This window comes from Cannabis sativa, chromosome 7 (assembly GCF_029168945.1).
Source record: "Cannabis sativa cultivar Pink pepper isolate KNU-18-1 chromosome 7, ASM2916894v1, whole genome shotgun sequence".
In the NCBI taxonomy this organism is placed as follows: Eukaryota; Viridiplantae; Streptophyta; class Magnoliopsida; order Rosales; family Cannabaceae; genus Cannabis; species Cannabis sativa.
Genome location: NC_083607.1, coordinates 24482746 through 24507823, shown reverse-complemented (window position 1 = coordinate 24507823; position 25078 = coordinate 24482746). Strand labels below are relative to the sequence as shown.

The 25078-nt window shown below is 33.0% G+C and overlaps 1 protein-coding gene and 1 long non-coding RNA gene across 2 annotated transcripts; one reads left to right on the top strand and one right to left on the bottom strand.

Moving 5' to 3' along the window:
- Window positions 1-2049: 2049 nt before the first annotated feature.
- Window positions 2050-24494, bottom strand: LOC133039816 (uncharacterized). The gene is made up of 3 exons (XR_009688727.1): window positions 24344-24494; window positions 24094-24194; window positions 2050-2412 (listed from the first exon to the last, which is right to left on the bottom strand). It is a non-coding gene; the product is annotated as an uncharacterized LOC133039816 (long non-coding RNA).
- LOC133029176 (uncharacterized) lies at window positions 18565-23888 on the top strand. The gene is made up of 2 exons (XM_061101669.1): window positions 18565-19633; window positions 19765-23888. The coding sequence occupies exons 1-2, from the start codon at window positions 18565-18567 to the stop codon at window positions 23847-23849; spliced, it is 5154 nt and encodes a 1717-aa protein (XP_060957652.1). The 3' UTR covers window positions 23850-23888.
- Window positions 24495-25078: the final 584 nt, after the last annotated feature.

Here is a 25078-nt window from a genome sequence, read left to right as displayed (position 1 = left end):
GATTAATCATCTGTCAGGTACTTGTTATATTCTTTTTTGTTTTTCGAACAATTATATGTGGGAGTGTCATTTTATTGTTGGAACAATTAAAATGCCAACACATCATCTGTTCTTTAAAGTGTTAATTTTAGATTTTTCTTTTAAAGGTTAGACACATGGCTAAATATTGAATGACATTCGCATATCTTATTTGCCAATTTCAATAAGATCCTTTTGGTCATATGCAGAAAGAGTTGATGTGTAGATATTTTAGCATGATATGAGATATAATTAGATTAATTTTATCAAAGAGAAGAGGAAAGTATATACCAAATCACTTATATGAGAGCCTAAAATATTGATGTGGTTAAGCTGTTAGAGTATGATGTAGCTATTTTTATTACACTATTCTCGATCTATTAATTGTTTATAATTGCAGTTTATTATATGGAGTTTTACACAACACTTACATCAAATGAGAGAGTTGTTGATATTCTATAAAGTTGGTTAAGAGTTTCAAAGTAAACATTTATACTTTTGTGTATGCATTTGAATGTTGAATGTTGTTATTGGCAACGTAAAAAATTTTGGATTAGTAAAAATTGTTATTTATTATATTTATTAAGGACTAATATTTATAAAAAAAAATGTTACATTAAATTTATAATATTTTTCATTGTATATTTACATTTAAATGTAGAGTTTTTTTTTTTTTTTTGCTTTTACTTTAATTTTGTTCTTGAATTTTTTCATTTAAATGTACAATTTGAGAGGATGTAAAGTCGTCAAATAGTGTAGAAGCATACCTGCATTTGAACATTAGTTTTTGGTTTATTTTTAAATTAATTTAAGAACAATTAGATTATAAAGATTTTTTAAACACTAACATATTGCATTCAAAATTTATTTTAATTTACAACAACATTATTTAAATTAATTGAATATACATTAAAACAATCTAAAAATATAACTAATACTATTTTTCTCAATTTTTTATTGTATCATTATTAAATAAAATAGAAACTAATTAGCATAAAACTAAATATACGTGCCTCACATGTAATTTTCTTCTAGTTTATATATATATATATATAAAAAAAATATAAGTTAAAATAATTGAATTCCTTTCTATTGGGTAGGATTAATGTTTTAGTAGGAGTATTCAATTGTATGATAGATTTTTTAACTACTATCAAATTGTAATGCCACGTCAATAAATAAACGGTAAAATATTGAAAAATCTAACAGAAGGGCATGTTTACTTGTTATATATTAGGAGGTATTTTTACCAAGTCATATATTATAAAGAACAAAATCTGGTAGTATTATAAGTAAATGGGGCAAAAATGCTAATTGCTCTATTTTTATTGGAGCATAACTGTTTCCAACATCGGCTCTAACTTCTTTTGTGTTAGTTGTTCTATAAATAACAAGAGTATGATCTCATAGTAACAAAAATTTGTAGTTGTTACATCAATTACGACCAAAAACTAATGCAGAGATTTATTATAAGTTAATTAGGATTTTTGTCTCGTAAACCTTAATATGTACAAAATCATATCCCATGAACTTTTTAAGTTGTTAAAAATTTTTTTTTTTGAACTATCAAGATTGTTGAATTTAAGGTTTTTTTTTTCTAATTTTAGTAAGAAAAGTCTAATATAGATGAAAATTCAGGAGAATTAATTTGATACATGTTGAAGTTCGAGAGGCATAATTTGGTTGATATTAAATTCTAGAGAGCATAATTTAGGTGGCGTTTGGTAACACTTTTGTTTTTTTAATTTTAAAAACAGAAAAATGAAATTAGATTTCTTGTTTTTAAAAAATAAAAATGAGTTCTATAACTACTTTTGTTTTTAAATTTTAAAAATAGAAAACAAAAGTATGTTCTGTAACCACTTTTGTTTTATAATTTTAAAAACAGAAAACAAAAGCGTGTTCTGTAACCATTTTTATTTTTCAATTTTAAAAACAGAAACATAAATTTTGATTTTTTTTCTTTTTTTGAATAAAAAATTATGAATATCATTTATTTTTATTTTTAAACAAATATATGAAAATTATAAAAAATCAAATAAAAAATACTCATTAACATCTTAAAAAAAAATCAAGTAATTTAAAATCACGAAACTCATTATCTATAACACAAAACCGACAAAGTCATAATAAAATATGAACTAATAATTGTTTAATCTTGAAGAAAACTATTAAAAAAATTCTAATTGTTAATAATCTTCACTCATTATCTTCATCGTCGATTTTCTCTCCATATATAATCAGCAATTTCATCACGGACATTAGCCATTTCACGAAGTTGATCTCTTGAAATGCTAAACTCAACACTATCATTCAAAGTTTCGTGGGTCCTTTGTATAGTAGCATCTTGTACTTCAGGAATGTCTTCATCTCTATCAAAATATACGTCTTTTTCTACATTTGTCCTTATAAAATTATGAATTCCACAACAAGCAATCACAATGTACTGGCAATAATATAGCATCCAAAACATCCTAATTTTCATCTCAAATTCAGGTTTCAATACTCAAAAAAGCAGATTAAAAAACGAGGATGTATGTCCTTAAAAACATTCAAAACAGCTTAGAAACTTATATAACCACCCACATTAAGATAAATAAAAGATAAACAACTCAAGCGTGGAAGCCAGGATCTGCCCGAAATCCAGATACTTATTCTTTCCCAATAGACAAACATAACCTCACCAAGCCAATTCATTTTCTCTCTTCAATTCTCTTGGAACAACCAATACTTAAACACCTATTTATACTAATTTTAAATTAACATCATGGCAGTTGGCTAATAGTTACCCAACTAACTAACTGTCAAGGCAACAGTAAAGAATTGATTCATATAATTGAGTTAGAGTCAGAAACTAACAATGGATAGAATAAATATGATTTTTGTAACTATTAGTTTTGTTGAGAAAAAATTCAGGAGACAAAACTCTACAAACATGGTAGTTTAGGAGACATATTTTATTTATTCCAGTAGATATGCAAATAGTGAGATTGTTGAGTAAAAATTCTGCACTATAAAAACTCTATTAAACAAAACAATTTTCAAATATATTATGTTCCATTACAAGTGTAGAAATTATGATCACACACACAAAGAGAAAGGCACAAGAAATGCTTGGCTGAGATTTCTAGAGAAAAGTCCTTCATTCTCTTTACATTCCACTTTCCTGAACTTTCCTTGGAAACAAAAATGAGTAAACCATTTGATAGTCTTTCAATGCATAAGTATATGATATTGCTATTGTAGTAATTAATAAATTACGGATATATGTGCATGTTTTATTATAATATCATATAGTGGCGAACATATCTATATAGCTCATAATTATATACACCATTATGGCTGTAGATACAAAAGTCAACACACAATCAGTCTTCATATTTTATTCTTGTAAAAACACATTAGATAGAGTAGACTGTAGACACACGATTGTGAATTTGTGAGCGTGTCTAGCTAATTAATTAATTTCATCATGAGCATATATGCATGTTTGGTCCAATCGCTTCAAGCTAGGGGACCATATAATTATAACATATATATCTCAACCGATTGTCTTGCACGTATATATATATATAAGAATTGCCTTGCAAGTATATATTTATATATTAGTAAGTCAGCAAGTATATATATATATATAAGAATTGCCTTGCAAGTATATATTTATATATTAGTAAGTCAAGTTGCTCAAAATAAATACATAGATCAAATAATTAAGCTGAATTAATTCAAATAATGATATAACAATTTGTTTTTACCCTACTTAATTCGTAACATGATCTACCCAACTATGTATTAGCTAATAGTCATTTCTAACCCGAGAAACCCAGAATTAACCAAAATCAACTAAAGGCAATCAAATGAACCAAAAACCTAGAATTCCACATATATTTCCAATAATATATATTGTAGGAAATCAAGCTAGCAATTAGTTGTAAATTTACATTTAATGTATTTTCCATTTACTCTAGTATTACTAGGTGTTCACATTGTATTAGATATACCCTTTGTATACACTAAAAGAGATCATCAGAATATAAAAATCATTTCTCTCATTTTTTTCATTTTTCTACATGGTATCAGAGCATGTAAAAGCTCCTCAAGAGAATTTTTTTTCATTCCTTCCCATCTTAAAATTAGGGTTCTTAAAATTAGGGTTTGGAGGCTCTATCTTAGAAAACTAATTAAAAGGAGTTTTCTATTCTCACCTCCGACCCAAGAAGCTTCTCCCACCTCCGATCGGCAAAACCCAAAAATCTGGCGATCATCCGAGCTGCGGGTGGGCCCCACGTGCCACCTCCATCCGCGGTGACTATCTCCACGCGCCAGCGCGTGGGCGCGCGTGGCAGCCTCCAACGGAGTTTTTCCAGCATCGCCTCTCTCAGGTTTCTCCATCTCTGGCTCTTCTCCAACTCCAACGACGTTTTTCCAGCGCTGTCTCTCTTTGTTTCTATACTTGTTTGTTTTGTCTTGTTGTCTTTCTCCATGGCAGAACAAATATCTCTTTAGTTGCAAGACAGTGCAATACTCATGCACTTCAGGTTATGCAAATCCCTCATGACCCTTGGATTGTGGATTCTGGTGCTTCTGACCATATGACAGGTGATAGATCACTATTTTCTTTTCTAAGTAAGTGCTCTCATGAAAAGACTGTTCGCATAGCTGATGGTTCGTCTTCTAGAATTGATGGAATTGGAACTATAACAATCTCACCAAGTCTTGTCTTAAATTCTGTCCTTTACGTTCCAAAGCTTGATTGCAATTTACTTTCTGTAAGCAAATTGAGTAGTGATCTTAATTGTGAAGTTAAGTTTGCTGCTAAATTTTGTGTTTTTCAGGATGTGGAATCGGGGAAGATGATTGGCTATGCTGAGTTCAGTAAGGGCTTGTATTTGCTAAAAATCGACAACCCCATGTTTAACCATGGAATTCGTTGTTGTTTCTCCCAAGGTCAATCTCTTTCCTCAGTAAATCAATCTAATAAAATCAGTACTATCATGGCATTACCGTCTAGGTCATCCAAATTTTGTATATCTTAAACACTTATTCCCATCCCTATTTGTCAATATAAATCCTCAGTCTCTCAAGTGTGATATTTGTCAATTTTCTAAGCACTCTCGCCACTCTTTCATTCCAAGACCTTATCAACCCTCTCACCCATTCTCACTCATTCATGGTGATATATGGGGACCATCCAAAATTCAAAATATCAGTGGAGCACGTTGGTTTTTATTACTAGTTGATGATCACAACCGCCTAAGTTGGACATTCCTCATGAAAGAAAAATCTGAAACAAGTCATATTTTTCAAAATTTCCACAAAATGATCCAAACTCAATTCTAAACAAACATCCAAGTGTTAAAAACCGACAATGCTCGTGACTTCTTCAATTCTGTACTTGGATCATATTTGCAATCCAATGGGATAGTTCATTAAAGTTCGTGCGTAGACACACCACAACAAAATGGTGTGGCTGAACGCAAAAATTGTCATTTACTAGAGGTAGCCCGATCTTTACTTTTTTCATCCCATGTTCCAAAAAGATTTTGGGGTGAAGCAGTTCTCACAGCTACCTATCTCATAAATAGAATGCCATCACGTGTATTAAAATTCAAAACTCCGCTGCAAATCTTCCTAGAAACATATCCCCACTCACATCTTGTGTCTCAAATTCCCTTACGTGTCTTTGGTTGTGTTGCATTTGTCCATGTTCACTCCTCACATCGTAGCAAACTTGATACTCGAGCCACGAAATGTATCATTCTTGGCTATTCATCTAATAAAAAAGGATACAAATGCTACTGTCCTGTTTCACAAAAAGTGTTCAACTCCATGGATGTTACTTTCTTTGAGGAACAGTCTTATTATCCCAAATTTGCAGTTCAGGGGGAGAATCATAATCAAGAACTACAAAATTGGGAAAATTGGGACTTTGTTTCACTCATTGATCCTCATTCTTCTTCTGACAACACCATTGCTCCAAAAACTACTCATCCTCCTGTTTCACTCACTGATCCTCATTCTTCTTCTGACAACACCATTGCTTCAAACACTCGTCATCCGTCTGTTACTCATACTCCAAACTATTCAGTCAAATCACATGAGCCAAGAAATCCTCATCCAATTCCTTCCTTAAGCCTTGTTCCTATCAACGAGGACCGACTCAACCATTCAGCCAATTCACATGAGCCAAAAACTCCAATCCACATCCCAAACAAAGAAATCTGAGTTTACTCAAGGAAAAAGAAAAATCTTGCCAGCATTGAACAAGCTACCACTCAAACTCAGCAAAGTCATGAATATAATCCGATTCCATTTATTCTTGAACAAACACAGGAAGATGTTCGAGTTGAACCTGTTCTGGAAGAAGATGTGTCTGACGATCTAAGCATTCCCATTGCTCTCAGGAAAGGTGTTCGTTCTTGCACTCAACATCCTATTCGCAACTATTTGAGTTACTCAAGCTTATCTCCTACCTATAGAGCTTTTATCACCACCCTGGATCAAGTTCAGATTCCAAATTCAGTTCAGGAAGCTCTACAGGATCCCAATTGGAATGCTGCCACAATGGAGGAAATAAAAGCACTTGAAAAGAATAAAACATGGATTATCACAGATTTGCCAAATGGCAAACGCACAGTTGGTTGTAAATGGATATTCTTGGTCAAGTATAAGGCTGATGGGAGCATTGAAAGATTTAAAGCCCGATTAGTGGCTAAAGGATTCACCCAATCGTACGGCATCAATTACCAAGAGACATTTGCTCCTGTTGCTAAGTTGAACACCATCCGAGTTCTCTTATCTATTGTTGTCAACAATGAATGGCCTTTATTCCAACTTGACGTAAAAAATGTGTTTCTTAACGGCGACCTTGTGGAAGAAGTATACATGGACATTCCTCCAGGATTTGAGGACTGATTCTCAAAAGGAAAAGTGTGCAAACTGAAAAAATCTCTCTACGGCCTCAAGCAATCCCCTCGAGCCTAGTTTGACAGGTTTACAAAAGTGTTGAAAGGAGATGGTTACACCCAATGCCAATCAGATCATACTTTGTTTATAAAACACTCAGTTGGTGGAAAATTAACAACATTGATTATTTATGTCGACGATATTGTGGTTACAGGTAATTTCGTGGAAGAAATTTCTCATCTCAAGCAGCTTCTCTCCAGCGAATTTGAAATTAAAGATCTAGGCCAACTAAGATACTTTCTGGGGATGGAAGTTGCAAGATCCAGCCAAGGTATCTCAGTAACTCAGCAGAAATATGTCATTGATCTCTTACAGGAAACATGGATGATCGGATGCAAGCCAAGTGAAACTCTGATGGACCCTAATACCAAACTTGAAGCACACACAGACAGAACAAAAGTTGACCGAGGAAGGTATCAACGTCTTGTTGGAAGGCTAATATGTTGGGTTTTATGCCCTAAATAAAACTTATTTCAATATAATCAGATTTACTTATTAATATAGATCAGAAATAACATTTAATGTTGCATGGTTCACATGATTTATTTCATGATTATATGTACATAATGTATAAATTCATCTGAAACCCTTTTCACATACTTGATCATGTTTATTGTGCCGTCAACACATTGGAAAGTAAACATGACTATGTGAATAAAGTTTCCTAGATTTATCAGACATAGGGTTTTACTGATATGATTATCTACAACAGAGTTTACTTGCATTTGGAGAAGTGCTATGTTCTTTCCAGAGCATTGGTTAAAGTAAAGCTCAGGTTGGATGCATGTAGTATGCATTGGAAGGGACCGATATTGAACTTTGACTTAGATTTATTAAACTTACCGTAATATCTATTCAAGTCAATATCGCCTAGTTGATCCTAGATCAAATGATCTTAATCCTGATATGATTAGGCTCAATCTCGAGAGGCTATTCGTGTTCTTTGATTTGTTAGTTAAGCCTACTTTTAGGTCAGGGTGATACGTACATTTTGGGAACACGGTAGTGCAATTGAGTGGGAGCGCTAGCATAAACATGGAATCTATAGCTTCTATCTGGCGAATAGTAAGCAAAGGATGATCTCCTTCGAGCTTGACCAAACGAACATAAATGGTGGAGTACTCATTTCACATAAGCTGAAATATCATTTATACGGGGTCAAGTGTTTTAAGGATAAAATACATTGTAGGGTGTAACGGTAATCTAATCCCTTTACAGTGTAGATCATTCATATAGAGGATCATTGATCAAATTAAGATTATAACAATGGATAACTAATGATGCGTCTATATGGTGGAACATATAGAGCATTCTATATACCGAGAGTGCAATTCTGAGTTCTATGCATGGATTCAACGAAGAATTAATAAGTTAGTGAATTTTAGTGCTAAATTCTTGATCTACTTATTGGAAGCTCGGTTATATAGACCCATGGTCCCCGCACTAGTTGAGATAATATTGCTTGTAAGACTCATGTAATTGGTTTTTATTAATCAATTATAATTCTCAATTTAGACTATGTCTATTTGTGAATTTTTCACTAAGTAAGGGCGAAATTGTAAAGAAAGAGTTTATAGGGACATATTTGTTAATTATGATACTTTGTATGGTTCAATTAATAAATATGATAAATGACAATATTATTTAATAATTATTTATAGTTATTAAATAGTTAGAATTGTCATTTTAAATGGTTGAATTAAAAAATTGGCGTTTTTGAGAAAATCATATGCAGAAAAGGTAAAATTGTAAAATTGCAAAAAGTGAGGCCCAAATCCACTAGTATAGGGCCGGCCACTTTTGTAGGCAATTTAAACTGATATTTTCATTATTTTAATGCCAAATAATTCAAACCTAACCCTAGTGGAATGCTATAAATAGATAGTGAAGGCTTCAGGAAAATCACACTTAAAATTTTCTATTTTTCCTTCAGAGAAAAACCTGAGCCTTCTCTCTCCCTATCTTTGGCCGAATCCACTCTCTTTCTCTTCCTCATTGAGATTTCGAAATTCTTAGTGTATGAGTAGTGCCCACACACAGCAAGTGATACCTCAATCATAGTGAGGAAGATCGTGAAGAAAGACTTTCAGCAAGAAGGAGTTTCAGCAATAAAGATTCAAAGAATGAGATCCAGGTTCAGATATTGATAATGCTCTGCTACAGAAAGGAATCAAGGGCTAGATATCTGAACGGAAGGAGTCATTATGTTCCGTTGCACCCAATGTAAGGTTTACTAAACTTTATATGTGTTTATTTCATCGTTTTAGAAAGTTCATATTTAGGGTGTTAATCAACATACTTGTGAGTAGATCTAAAATCCTGGTAAAATAAATTCCAACAACTGGTCTCAAAGCCATGATAATTAATTTACTTGCAAGAAATTTGGACTTTAAAACGATTGTTTATTTGTTTTTGGATGGTATCATGTTGTATTGAGTGTTATTTGATGATTGATTGGTGTTTGTGAATTATTGTTAAAAATAATTAAATATCTGTTTCTGGAATAATTTTTATTGGATAGTATGGAAAAAATTAAGCAAGTTACTTTTTTACAGAACTCATTTTCGATTTAATTTGAATTAGTTATGATTTTTTGAAGATTAAAAAAAAAAAACGGAGTTGTGCTGAAATTTTCCTGCGATCGCGAAAACTGTCCGTACAGCTCAAAATTTTTTTTCGTTTTTCTTCGTTTTTTCATGCTTTTTCATGGAATTAACTTTTGATTTTTGTGTAGTTCTGTATTTATACTATTACTATTCCTAATTCAATTCTAATTATCATTTTGAATTAATTTAATATTTTTTAAATTTAATTCAAGATATTAGTGTAATTTGAATTTGAAAATAATTAGTATCTATCTTTTTTGCTTAATAATCTATCTTATTTTTTAAATTTGATCATATCTTATCTTTTTTTTAAATTTAAGGTTAGATTTAAAATATTTTAAATTAATTTTTTTTTAAATAATTTAACCTTATTTAAATTTAAAATAAGATAACTATAATCATGTAATTTTAAAAGGATGTAAGATATTTTGCTAACTTTTAAATTTTGTTATTTTATTTATTTAAATTACATTTAAAATCTGAAAAAGATATTCATTTATCTTTTTTAATTTTTTTATTTAATTTTTATTTATAAAATAACATTTAAATTTTAAAAGTAGTTAGCAAATTTTGAAATGATGTTTAGGTTGGTTGAAACCTAATTTTTCAAAATTGTAGGTTTAATTTTAAATTTAAATTTTAATTTAATTTCGATTTTTTTTTTTCAATTTTTTTTTAAATTTTCGATTTTTTTTTATTTAATTATTTATTTTTCGAAATTAATCATTTAATTTAAAGTTAAATAAATCATACATCCAACTATCCAGCTAACCTTGTTACAGGAGTATGTGTTTTAGCTTGTGTGTAAGTTTTCAAAACCTATTATTACTTGATTGCAAATAGCCATGGTTACTTTTTGCCAGATCTAATGATCTGATGGCTCCCTTGGTCAAGTTAATAATTTGTAACAGGTATATTTACAATCTTCTTTCATCTGTGTATGACCTAGCAACATGATAGGACCAATCCAAAGTGTGCATGTGTGAGCCTATGTGTTTAATTTCATTATAGATGCATATAGGTTGATGTTGCTAAATAAATTATCATAGTTCTTGATAGATTTTATTTAGGCCCATTTAGTTTTTGGGCCTATTCAATTAATAACAGTTGTTCATTTTAAGGTTAAATTCCTCTCTTTTGGGCCTTGTGTGAGAGTTGGGAGCCATAGCAGTGGGTACGACATACTGAACCCAGCACCCCCTCACATGAACCACCCCAATTGTGAAGGCCCATTTGCTTGATTTGAATAACTGTACTAGGTTAATTAAACTAGTTTAACCTAATAAAATTGATTAGCAACATAATTAATTTCATTTATTTTGAAATTAATTTAAGAAAATCATAGTTTAAAGAATTTTATTCTAAGCTAAACTATGTGTATTTTCTTGTATTTAATTAAATATAGAATTATAACCATCTAGATTCTTTCTGAAGCTTAATTTAAATTTTTCATTAAATATTCTTATTTAAGTTGATATTTAGTTATCTATAACTAACCAACTTAAATTTGAATATCTTTTAGATTTAAAATTTCAAAATTAAGTTGAGGAATTTTAGGCATTGGTTATTAAGATTCTTTAAGATATTTTTTTTAAGTTAATATCTTTTCGAATATTAACTTAAAATAGAATATTTTAGATATTTTTTAAGTTAATATTTTTTCGAATATTAACTTAAAATGAAATATTTTCAAATTAAGTGGTTACAACTTAATTTTTGATATTTAATTAAATTTAAATTTGAAAATATTTAAGTTCTAGATTTTTTCTAATACAACTTAAATTAAATATTTTTTCAAATTTTGTGGAAATGATACTTAGTCAAATAAGATATTTTCTAGATAGTTATTTCTAGACTACTTATTATTTCTAATATTAAATAGGAAAATATTATACATTGTGAAATTAATTATTTAAATAATTAATTTTGGTAAAATTTATTTTAAGTATATTTTTCCTAGTATTAAACTAGAGATTAATAATTAAGCCTTCTCTACACTTAATTATTTATTTCTTGAATTTAATACATTTAATTAATTTGAAAATTAAATATCTAAGTTGATTTTCATCATGATACTTAAATATTTCTTTTTCATGACACTTAATTAAATAGAAAATTATTTTTAGTTGAAATTTATTTTTCAACTAAATTTAAATAATTTTTGAAATATATATTTTTTTATTTTATTAATCAAATTTTGAAATTGCATTTCTTAAATGCTGGAATTTCGAATTTTATTTGAAAAATAGATTAAAGTTGTAAATTATTGGACCAACTTAAATCAATGATTTTTTCATTTATTGATTAATTTAAAATAAATTGAATAAAAATATATTTTATTAGAAATTTAATTAATTAGTCAAAGGAAAATCTAGATATGTGATATTTTTGCTTGAAGTATTTTTCTAGTGTATTTAATTGAATAGAAAATTAATATTTAAGTTGATTTTCATCATCATACTTAAATATTTGAAATTTTTCTTATATATATATTTAATTAAATTGGAAAAATATATTTTTTGTTGTAAATTAATTTTATTAATTAATTTTGGGCCAACATTAAATTAGAATAATCTTTCCAGGATTTATTTTTATTTTTTATTTTAACATGCATTTTTCGAAAATTGTATCCTTGAATACTTTAATTTTTCGAAATGCAATATATATTTATAGAAAATTAAATTTTAGTTGTAAATTAATTTAAATTAGTTTTGTAACAACTTAAATTGAATATTTTTCTAAATATTTATTGGAAATTATTACTAAGATGGAAATAATTCATATTATTATCATATCCATCTAAGTAAAATTTATATTTAGAATTTTTCATTCTAAATTGGAAATTTTAATTAAATAAATATATATTTAAAATAAATAGATTTAATAAAGAGAATCAAAGAAAATACAACTCACTTTAAATAATGAGCTTGATTATTATTAAGATATTCGATCTCCATTGTTGGTCTTACAAAAGTTAAATGTTTTCAATATAACCTCGAGACGCTAGACTTCGTCCCCCTATGGATGGTTATTCGTTGAACACATTTAACACCGTAAGATCTCCTTTAATAAGTGTTTTGTAAGTTTTCGTCTCTATTAGACTCTCCCCTACGGTGACTACTTAGAGATAAACTTATAAAACATGAAACAATGGTGGAAGCTCATGAAATGAGAATAACCTTGACTCTCGCCTACCGGGACAACGTTGGATTCTTATTTTGATCGAATAAAAGGTTGCTAGAATGGTTTCTATTTTAGATGAGCTGACAACTCTATTCAATAAATGATACTTTGACTCTCGCCTACCGGGACACTGTATCAGTTTGTTGGAAACCTTGGAAATTATTTAGGATTGTATATTTTAGTATTTTCACTTGTCATTCCTACTTGCTATATGTTTAATAATTTCTGAATTTTGTATGAATTTATATTGAACCATGTTATTTTCTGTTATTAAATTGTAGTTTAATTTCGAATCTTCATTGTTGGTCTAACATGTTTGTTTTTCTAATGAGATAAATCCCTAATGGATTTTCACCATTAGACATACATAATAGTGTAAGATCTCGAAAGATAAATATTGTATATGCAAATCTAGTTGTTCATCAATTGATGACACCTCAGACTAGTATTTTTACAATATGAAACAAGAAGATTACATAAATAAGATTACTTTGTCTTTCGCTAATCGAAGCATCGTTGGATTCTTATTTATAAACGAAATTATCCTAATTCCTCTTAACTTATTCATTTCGAATTAGCTCAATAATATATCATTGGATGAATGGTCTATAAATCATTTCATGTCATTATATTTTCTCTTAAGAAATTAAATGACGCATATGATTATAATCCCGAAATTCTATTCCCAATTGATATAAATCCTCAATCTTAGAAATCTCCTACTTGTATGGGCAAATCTGACTTAGAGTTTGTATTAGTAGTGGTGGTCCAAGATAGAATTACTCATTTTATTTGGTATAAATTAAGTCTTTGACTTTAATTTTAGAATCCAAACAGAAATTTTCTTATATTTCTATTTCCAGGAAGCAATACAGTTGCACTTTCCAAGTGTTTAATATCCATCTATTAATGGATTCAAACTGTATGGAATATGAGTTAGGTATTCTGTGACCAGGATCCACTTGCACTATTCTAAGAATTCTTTGATATAACTAAACCTAAGTCATCAAAAGACACTACCACTTTTTTTTTAATCTATGGCATTTGTATCTTGTTCATAGTGGATTTGACAAGATCAATCTCTACAAAGAGTTAATATGCCTATATCCACTGAAAGTAGTTCATCTCATTCGCAGATGGATGTACATTCAGGGGTGGATATGAGTTTTTCGTTGTATTCTTAAAACGATAACTCTAGATATCCCTTTTAGCAAGAAATTTGAAATATTTGAAAATTTTCATTAATTTCTTGCAATGGTTAAAACCATTAAGGTAAGTGGTTAAAGATCTTGCGAACTGATAGGGGTGGAGAAATAGTTAGTAGATATGCAGTTCAAAGATCATTAACTTGATTTTCGAATTATATCCAAACTTACCTCCCCAGAAATTTCGAGTTGCATGTTGATGATTAGTTACTAGTTGTTGCCTAATTCCTTCTATGGTAATATAATTTCAGAATGATGTAATGGTTGTATACTTAATGTAAATCATTACTAGATTCATGGATGACCTAATCAAAATCTTAAGAAAAGCTTGAACTATTAACCATGGTTTGTTAGCTATTCTAAGTGATTAGGGGTGGACCATCCCATAGTGAATAGATAAGAAAGTGTTTGTTCAAACAAATACTACTTTTCTAAGATAATGACTAAGTCTGAAAATAAAGTAGCAAATGAAGGAGATATTCAATTCTTGATTCCAAAAGTGTTCTATCATCTTATTTGACATATGATGATCCCACTGTCTCTGTTGTCTTGTCACAACCAAAGAGATTAATACCATTTAGTTTTCTTCGACATAATTCACGATACCTTGTCGTAGTGGGAGAGTTTCTAAGAACTCACCTTCTTATGACTTGGGAGACACTAGTGATTAAAATCCATTGTGTGTTTAAACAAGTAATGGATTGTCAAGATAAGAAACTAAGAAGAAAGCCAATAGAACTATGGTTTAATCCAGTCACATGGAGTAACCTAAATTTTTTCTATTACAAGGACATAAAAGGAAATTTTCGTTTATAAGTCTATTCAATAAACTTAACAAAACTTCATGTTCCTAGTATTATAGGTTTGAGTTTATCTAAACCTATGGCTTGTGGTATACCTGGTAATTACTTACTCTAATGCAAGCAACTTACTTTAGTAAGATGCTGAAGTATTTTCTTTCTAATGGCAATCTATAGAAGCTTCACACCTTCTTAGACATAGATTTTATTTATCTAAGGAAAAGTCTCAACTATTCTAGAAAAGATAAAGCCATGAAAGAATTTCTTAAATCAACAGTGAGAGGTCTTAGATATGCTTTTGTATGCCTTAGACCAGACACCTGCTGTTGAGTGGGAGTAATGAGTAGGCATCAGATTAATCCAGGAGAAGAACATTGGAAGACAATCAAGTAAATCCTAAGATTAAGAAGAGGAACTATATGTTAGTCTATAAGGGTATGTTTAAAACTCTTAGACTACACCATATCAGATTTCGAAATTTGCCTTTGTGCTAGTAAATCTTTCTGATAAGATGGTGATTACTCTGGGGGTGGAATAGTGATTTTGGAGAAGTGTAAAAACCTATCTGAAGTCTCTAGCTCTACCAGATAGGGACTGAATGTTAAAGTTGCAGGAAAGGTACTTATTCAGTCTAAGGAAAGTTCTATACATTTTTGGCACCATTCCAAATTGCCTAAACTACTAGTGTTATTTCCTGATTAACCAAAAGTAGTTGCCAAAGATATAGAATCCAGTAACCCAAGAGAGTATACATATAGAGAGGAATTTCACATTATCAATGATTTTGTGATTAAAGGAAGAGTAATGGTGGAGAAAAGGTTGTGTTTAATTCAACCTTTCAGATCCTATTACGAGGAGTTTACTACTACTACACTTGATTTGTATATCAAGGTGTTGAGATTATTTGAAACGCACTTTTTTGTTTTATATTAGTGCAAGTGGGAGTTTGTTGGGTTTTATGCCCTAAATAAAACTCATTTCAATATAATCAGATTTACTTATTAATATAGATCAGAAATAACATTTAATGTTGCATGGTTCACATGATTTATTTCATGATTATATGTACATAATGTATAAATTCATCTGAAACCCTTTTCACATACTTGATCCTGTTTATTGTGCCGTCAACACATTGGAAAGTAAACATGACTATGTGAATAAAGTTTCCTAGATTTATCAAACATAGGGTTTTACTGATATGATAATCTACAACAGAGTTTACTTGCATTTGGAGAAGTGCTATGTTCTTTCCAGAGCATTGGTTAAAGTAAAGCTCAGGTTGGATGCATGGAGTATGCATCGGAAGGGACCGATATTGAACTTTGACTTAGATTTATTAAACTTACCGTAATATCTATTCAAGTCAATATCGCCTAGTTGATCCTAGATCAAATGATCTTAATCCTGATATGATTAGGCTCAATCTCGAGAGGCTATTCGTGTTCTTTGATTTGTTAGTTAAGCCTACTTTTAGGTCAGGGTGATACGTACATTTTGAGAACACGGTAGTGCAATTGAGTGGGAGCGCTAGCATAAACATGGAATCTATAGCTTCTATCTGGCGAATTGTAAGCAAAGGATGATCTCCTTCGAGCTTGACCAAACGAACATAAATGGTGGAGTACTCATTTCACATAAGCTGAAATATCATTTATACGGGGTCAAGTGTTTTAAGGATAAAATACATTGTAGGGTGTAACGGTAATCTAATCCCTTTACAGTGTAGATCATTCATATAGAGGATCATTGATCAAATTAGGATTATAACAATGGATAACTAATGATGCGTCTATATGGTGGAACATATAGAGTATTCTATATACCGAGAGTGCAATTCTGAGTTCTATGCGTGGATTCAACGAAGAATTAATAAGTTAGTGAATTTTAGTGCTAAATTCTTGATCTACTTATTGGAAGCTCGGTTATATAGACCCATGGTCCCCGCACTAGTTGAGATAATATTGCTTGTAAGACTCATGTAATTGGTTTTTATTAATCAATTATAATTCTCAATTTAGACTATGTCTATTTGTGAATTTTTCACTAAGTAAGGGCGAAATTGTAAAGAAAGAGTTTATAGGGACATATTTGTTAATTATGATACTTTGTATGGTTCAATTAATAAATATGATAAATGACAATATTATTTAATAATTATTTATAGTTATTAAATAGTTAGAATTGTCATTTTAAATGGTTGAATTAAAAAATTGGCGTTTTTGAGAAAATCATATGCAGAAAAGGTAAAATTGCAAAATTGCAAAAAGTGAGGCCCAAATCCACTAGTATAGGGCCGGCCACTTTTGTAGGCAATTTAAACTGATATTTTCATTATTTTAATGCCAAATAATTCAAACCTAACCCTAGTGGAATGCTATAAATAGATAGTGAAGGCTTCAGGAAAATCACACTTAAAATTTTCTATTTTTCCTTCAGAGAAAAACCTGAGCCTTCTCTCTCCCTATCTTTGGCCGAATCCACTCTCTTTCTCTTCCTCATTGAGATTTCGAAATTCTTAGTGTATGAGTAGTGCCCACACACAGCAAGTGATACCTCAATCATAGTGAGGAAGATCGTGAAGAAAGACTTTCAGCAAGAAGGAGTTTCAGCACCAAAGATTCAAAGAAAGAGATCCAGGTTCAGATATTGATAATGCTCTACTACAGAAAGGAATCAAGGGCTAGATATCTGAACGGAAGGAGTCATTATGTTCCGCTGCACCCAATGTAAGGTTTACTAAACTTTATATGTGTTTATTTCATCGTTTTAGAAAGTTCATATTTAGGGTGTTAATCAACATACTTGTGAGTAGATCTAAGATCCTGATAAAATAAATTCCAACATAATATACCTAACTCACACTCGGCCTGACATAAGCTTTGCTGTGAGTGTTGTTAGCCAATTTCTCAATAATCCCTTTGAGGAACACATGGATGCTGTCTACCGGATTCTTAGGTACCTCAAGGGAACACTAGGAAAAGGGTTAATGTTCAGGAAAACTCTCAACAAAGATCGTCAAATATACACAGATGCAGATTGGGCTGGTTCTCTCACTGATCGAAGATCCACTTCTGGGTACTGCTCCTACGTTTGGGGAAATCTCGTATCTTGGCGAAGCAAGAAGCAACAAGTGGTAGCTCGCAGCAGTGCAGAAGCAGAATTTCTTGCCTTAGCACATGGAATTTGTGAAGGAATGTGGCTGAAACGTCTTCTTGATGAACTCAGAATCAAACTTGAAGGCCCAATAGATGTTCTCTGTGACAATCAATCAGCCATAGCAATAGCAAAGAATCCAGTTCATCATGATAGGACTAAACATGTTGAAATTGATCGTCACTTCATCAATGAAAAGATTGAAAGCAAGATCATCACCTTGAAGCATATTCCCTCGAGACAACAAGCTGCTGATATCTTAACCAAAGCTCTCCATCGTCCTAATTTTAGGGAACTAAGTTCAAAATTAGGAATGTTTAGTATATATCTAGCTTGAGGGGGAGTGTAGGAAATCAAGCTAGCAATTAGTTGTAAATTTACATTTAATGTATTTTCCATTTACTCTAGTATTACTAGGTGTTCACATTGTATTATATATACCTTTTGTATACACTAAAAGAGATCATCAGAGGGAATCTGTTTGTCACAGAACATTATTTCAGTGGAACAAGTTAACTACTGACCGAGAGCTTAGAGAAGTCATGTCCTTTGACATGTTATTTTTCTCTCTACTATAGAGTGTTGTTTTGATTAGTACAAGTCTTGTTATTTTGGTTTTTGTTTCCTGAGATGGCCTCAAGCAGTCGAGTAATGGAAGAGTTAGAGAATAGATGGGATACAATCTGTTTAGAAGAAGAGGAAGAGAGCGAAGAGATACTGGAAGATGAGGAAGATGGCAACCCTGTGTTTGATGGAAGATGGAGCCTTGTAGGGAAATTGTTAACAGGCAGAATATCCGATTATAAGGTATTTCAAAATATGATCGCAGACCTATGGAAGCCAGGCAAAGGTATGACTGTAAAGATTTTAGAGCAGAACCGATTCTTGTTTCAGTTCTATCATGAGATTGACATTCAACGTGTTATCAATGGTAGTCCATGGACATTTGATCGAAAGCATTTGATCTTGAAGAGACTGAAGGCAGGGGACAACCCAAAAATGGTGGAATTGGATACGATTGACATGTGGGTTCAGATCCATGACTTACAATCTGGATTCAAAACAGAGCAAGCAGTTCAAAAAGCCGGGAATTACATTGGCACATTTCTCAGTTCGGATCCTAATAATTTTCATGGTATTTGGCGTGATTACCTTCGGGTACGGGTCTCTATTTCGTTACATAAACCTCTGAAGAGGAGGATGAAGTTCCGGAAACGTGATGGTGAAACTTTTTGGGCCAATTTTAAATATGAGAAAGTCCCCACATTCTGCTTTATATGTGGTATCATGGGACACCCTGAGACATTTTGTCCCAAGCTATACGATACCCCTGTAGCTAATCTCACAAAGCCATACGGCCTCTTTATGAAAGCTCCACCACGAAGAAACAACTTTCTCACTGCTTCTCCATGGCTCCGGCAACATGAAGCACCCCCGATGGATACCGGCGTCAAGAGTCCTGATGAAGATACCGAATTTAATGCTCCCCATGATACTCGGCCTGATGATAGGGAGGATAATCTTCCAAGGAATAATTATGGAAACTTGCATGGATATGGAAAGGAAATTGCCTATGATTTGGGAGCTGCTCATGTACAGCCGAATATGGCTTTAAATGAGCCAATTGTCTTGGTCAAAGAGAATCAAGCTTTATTCTCTTCTGATATGGAATTGACGATATCTGAGCTTAAAAGGAGACGTGTTGGGCTTACCAAAACTAATGTCTCAACTGGGCCCGTATTAGATGATATGGAACATGATAAAAATGACAATGAGGAGGCAACAGTGGTACTTTCAAAAAACGGAGTCAAGGTGGGTTCTGGTGTCCAGGCCCACCAAACATTATGAGCACCTTGAGTTGGAACTGCCGTGGGCTTGGGAACCCACGGGCCATTCAGTTCCTGGAGGATATTTGTTTCCAAAAGAAGCCCAAATTTCTTTTCTTATGTGAGACCCTTTGTAACAAAGAATTGGTGAATCGGGTGCGAGTTAGACTCGGTTTTGAAGGAGCCTTTTCAGTCGATGCTGTTGGAAGAAAGGGAGGCCTTGCTCTGTTCTGGAAATCGAATGATGAAGCCAAGTTCTTGGGTTTTTCTCAACATCATATCGATTTGGAGGTTAGTGTTCAAGGTATGGGAGTTTGGAGGTTAACTGGACTATATGGCGAACCAAACAGACAATTACGACATCAAACTTGGCAACTTCTTCGAAGCCTCTCTCTCGAGTCAACACTTCCATGGTGTGTAATTGGTGATTTTAATAACATAGCCAGCAATGAAGAGAAGAAAGGAGGACGTCCGTATCCCACTGCTTTAATCTCTGGCTTTCAATCGGCCCTTGACGATTGTCATCTTATCGACTTGGAGCTTCGTGGCTATCCTTTTACTTGGCAACGTGGAAAAGGAACGGACCAATGCATTGAAATTCGTCTAGATAAAGCCGCTGTTACTCATGAATGGTTAGTCATTTTTAATCACTCTACACTCACCAATATTGACTACACTTGCTCTGATCATACACCTATATTTTTACAACCTGAAATGCTGTCTACTGCTGCCACATTCCACTGCTTTCGGTATGAAAATGTATGGTCCCGTGAACCATTGTGTTCCCAGCTGGTTGAAGATTGTTGGTCTAATTTGCACGGGTTACCTCTGTCTAGTAAAATAGCTCAATGTTCAATTCGGTTGGAGGAATGGGGAAAGGAAAACTCAGGGAATTTCAAGAACCGTATCGCCCAAAGCAAGAGGCGTATGACCAGAATGAAGAGCCAGTCGAGTTCGTTTCTGCATACCGAATTCGAAAGTGAACAAAATAATTATTTTGAACTATTGGCTCAACAGGAGATTTATTGGAAGCAGAGATCGAAACAGTTTTGGCTCCATAATGGTGACAAGAATACCAAGTACTTCCATGCCTCTGCAAGTGCCAGGAAGAGAAACAATCAGATTCGTCAACTGCAAAACAATGCTGGGGAGTGGACAGATTGGACAACTGGCCTTGATCAGGTAATTGTTCAATATTTTAATGATCTGTATACAGCTGGTTATTCGTCAAATGATGGAGTTATTAGAGAGGTTAACTGCACTGTTAGTTCTATCCAAAATGAAGAACTCTTGAAACCAGTTTCTTGCGAGGAGGTGAGACTTGCCTTGTTTCAGATGCACCCTGATAAAGCTCCAGGGCCAGATGGAATGGGTCCGGGATTCTTTCAACATCACTGGAATACTGTTGGGATAGATGTGGTAAATCTTGTTCAGGATTTCTTTCATTCAGGCTCCTTCCCAAAAGAGTTGAATGAAACTAATCTTGTTTTAATTCCCAAAAAGAAGAATGTTGCTACAATGGGAGATTTAAGGCCTATTGCTCTTTGTAATGTTGCCTATAAAGTGATCTCTAAAGTTCTTGCAAATCGGATGAGAGATATCATTGATCTTATAATCTCAGACACTCAAAGTGCGTTCATCCCTGGACGCCTTATCTCAGATAATATCATGGTGGCTTTTGAAGTCATGCACTATCTCAAACGTAAAACAAAAGGCAAGAAAGGCTATATGGCTCTTAAACTGGACATGAGTAAGGCCTATGACCGGGTTGAATGGAGTTATCTTCAGGCTGTGATGCTTCAAATGGGTTTTGCTGAAAGATGGGTCAACTTGATTATGTTTTGTGTATCATCTGTCAGCTATTCTGTTTTGCATAATGGTCATCGAATGGGCCCTATCCTTCCTTCTCGTGGCATTCGTCAGGGAGATCCATTATCTACTTACCTCTTTATTATTTGTGCTGAAGGCTTCTCTGCTCTCATCAAGAAATTCGAATCCCAGCAGCTTCTTCAAGGTTGTCGTGTGGCTCATGGGGCACCATCCATTACACATATGCTCTTCGCTGATGACAGTTATCTGTTTTGTCAAGCAACAACTGGTGCAGCTGTGGGGATTTCTAATCTCCTCCAAGTCTTTGAGAATGCGTCAGGTCAGAAAATAAATTTCCACAAGTCAACCATCTTTTTCAGTCCAAACACTAGTGCTGAAACTCGAACTCAAATTTGCAATAGACTTGTCATGCCCGAAGCATCTGAAGGAAGCTTGTATCTGGGCCTCCCGAATATTGTTGGTCGAAACAAAAATGCAGTCCTGGGTTTTCTGAAGAATAAAGTAATTGCAAGGGTCAATAGTTGGGATGGTAAACTCCTTTCTCGAGCTGGTAAAGAAATACTTCTCAAAACGGTGGTTCAATCACTCCCAACTTACGCCATGAGTGTCTTCCTCCTCACCAAAAGTACATGTCTTGAAATCGAGAAGGAAATGGCTCGATTCTGGTGGAAGACATCCTCAAGTAAAGGACGAGGCATAACCTGGATGTCCTGGGATCGTATGTGTGCTTCAAAGTCTGAAGGTGGCTTGGGTTTTCGTAACTTGCATGACTTCAATCTTGCAATGCTTGCTAAGCAAGGTTGGCGGCTTTTGTGCAAACCCGATTCCCTTGCGGGGAAAATTTACAAAGCTAGATATTACCCTCATTCGGATTTCCTTACTGCTGAATTGGGTAATAATCCTAGCTTCGTTTGGCGAAGCATTTGGAGTTCTCAAGACCTTTTACGCTCTGGCATTCGAAGAACCATTGGCACGGGTACAAATGTTAACATTCTCCAACATCCTTGGCTCCCAAATTTGGCGAATCCGTATGTCTCTGTGCATCATCCTGGGTTAGTAAATCAATTCGTTGACTCGCTCTTCATAACAGATTCTAGAACATGGGACATTGATGTTGTTATGGACATGTTCTGCGCTTCGGATGCTGCTGCAATACTAGGAATTCCACTTAGCTTAAATGCTACACGTGACTCCTGGTCTTGGATGTATGAGAATAATGAAGATTTCTCTGTGAAAAGCGCCTACGGTCTTCTCCAAAAACAGAAACAATCCCAGCGTATTAACACTGATACTAGTTTCTGGGATAAGCTTTGGGGGTTGTGTATACCTCCCAAAGTCAAGAATTTCTTGTGGCGAGCTGCAACAAACAATCTCCCCACCTGTGTAAATCTGGTTTTTCGTCATGTGGAAGTGCCGACCGTGTGTCCTGTGTGCAAATCTCAACCCGAAACTACATCCCATGCATTGATTTTCTGCAATATTGCTCTCGCCTGCTGGAGAAAGGTTGGAGTCACCTTTGTTTTTGATCCAGGAGGCCATTTCCGCAGCTGGTTACAGCTGATGTTTACCTCGGCCACTGCAGAACAAATAGCAACAATTGCTATGGTTTGTTGGTCACTTTGGAAAGCCAGGAACAACACCGTTTGGAAAGCAAAAAATACTTCTGTTTCGAATATTGTTGGATCAGCTACAATTGCACTTGATCAATGGAAGAAAGCTCAAGACAAAAACTCTCTATCATCGTTATGCATAAATAACAAAGTTGATGGAGTTGAGCATTGGACTAAACCCGAAACTAACACAATCAAGTTAAACGTTGATGCATCGATTTTTGAAAGAGAAGAACAATATGGCTTTGGTATTGTGGCCCGTGACCACGGTGGCAACTGCTTGGAGGCTCGGGCAGGCTGCTTTGGTGGAATTTATTCTGCTGCGGTAGTTGAGGCCTTGGGAATCAAAGAGGCGCTTAGTTGGATCAAAACCAAAAATTGGGTCCATGTTGTGGTTGAAACGGATAGTCTTGTCACTGTCCAAGCAATCCGAAGTTCTCAAATCATGGGGTCGACTTTTGGTTTAATTATTCAGGACTGTCGTTCTGCTTTATTATCTTTGCCCAATGTTAATTTATGTTTTGTCAAACGATCAGCAAATCGTGCTGCACATTATGTTGCTAGGCAGTCTCGATTTCATGCTGGTGGTAGCATTTCTGATTTTCCCATTTCATCTGATCTTCAGAACCTTATGTATTCAGAATGCTAATTTATTTCAATGAAGTTGATATTTCATTCAAAAAAAAAAAAAAAAGAGATCATCAGAAAATAAAAATCATTTCTCTCATTTTTCTCATTTTTCTACATATATAATTATAAAAACCAATGCTTGATATAGTGGTCAAACTGGTCTTCCGTAGTTCCAATCTAATCCGAGAAACCAAATCCAATTATAATAATGAACAAAAACAATACACAAAACAACCAAAATAGGAAACGCAAGAGAGAGATACCTGATTGAGCGTGGTCAGACCTTGGAGCGATCTTCGAATCTTGAGGAAAATAGTGCTGAAACCAGAACCCGCCCCTTATTGACTTAGTCAAGTCTCAAGATCTAGGGCACATAACATCAACATCAACCTGAAGAAGAGGACCAAAACTCAAACCAAGACTAAGAGAGGAGAGAGAGAGAGAGAGTGTGTGTGTGTGAGTTTGTAAGTGAGAGAAAGAAGAGTAGTATGTTAATGGTGAAGTAAGATTTACCTGGTGAAGCTAGTCATGGAAGGCTCTGAGCTGAGGAATTGACCGAGAGAGAGAAGCAAAATGAAAAAAGTGTTTTTAAAATTTTTTAAAAGTATCAAAAATCTGTTTTTAAAATTTACTTCATTTTGTTTTTTAATTTTAAAAACAAAAATCGAAATGGAATTACCGAACATGATTTTTATTTGTATTTTTAAATTTTTGATTAAAAAAACAAAAAATTATTTTTAAAATGGTTACCGAACGAGTTCTTAGTATATGGATAATCACAAAATTAATAAAAATAGAATTAAATAAATATTCTTAAATTGAATAATTTTGAGGAATTTTGAATGTGAAAATGATTTGCTACATATCAAAAGTTTGAAAAATCATAATTAGTATTTTTTTTATATGATTTGAATGAATAAATTAATGAGAAAGCACGCATCAAGACTAAATCCACTTGCAAGATTTCATTGTTATATAGCAGCAATATTTGACTTCAAAATCCCCAAAGAAATTTGGAGCCGCTAAAGCTATAGATATTTTCCCCCAAAGTTTCAAGAAAATAACGTTTAAGCATTCTAAGAAAAAACTGTTTTTGTTTTTTAATTTCATAGTTGTCCAGTTATCTATCTTCCTCTACTCCCTTTGTACAACATTGAGACCAAGTCAAGTCAAAGGTATCAAATTCACGTCTTTTGTTTTTTTTTTTTCTATTTTTTTTATTTTGAGGGAATCAATTTACAACCTTTT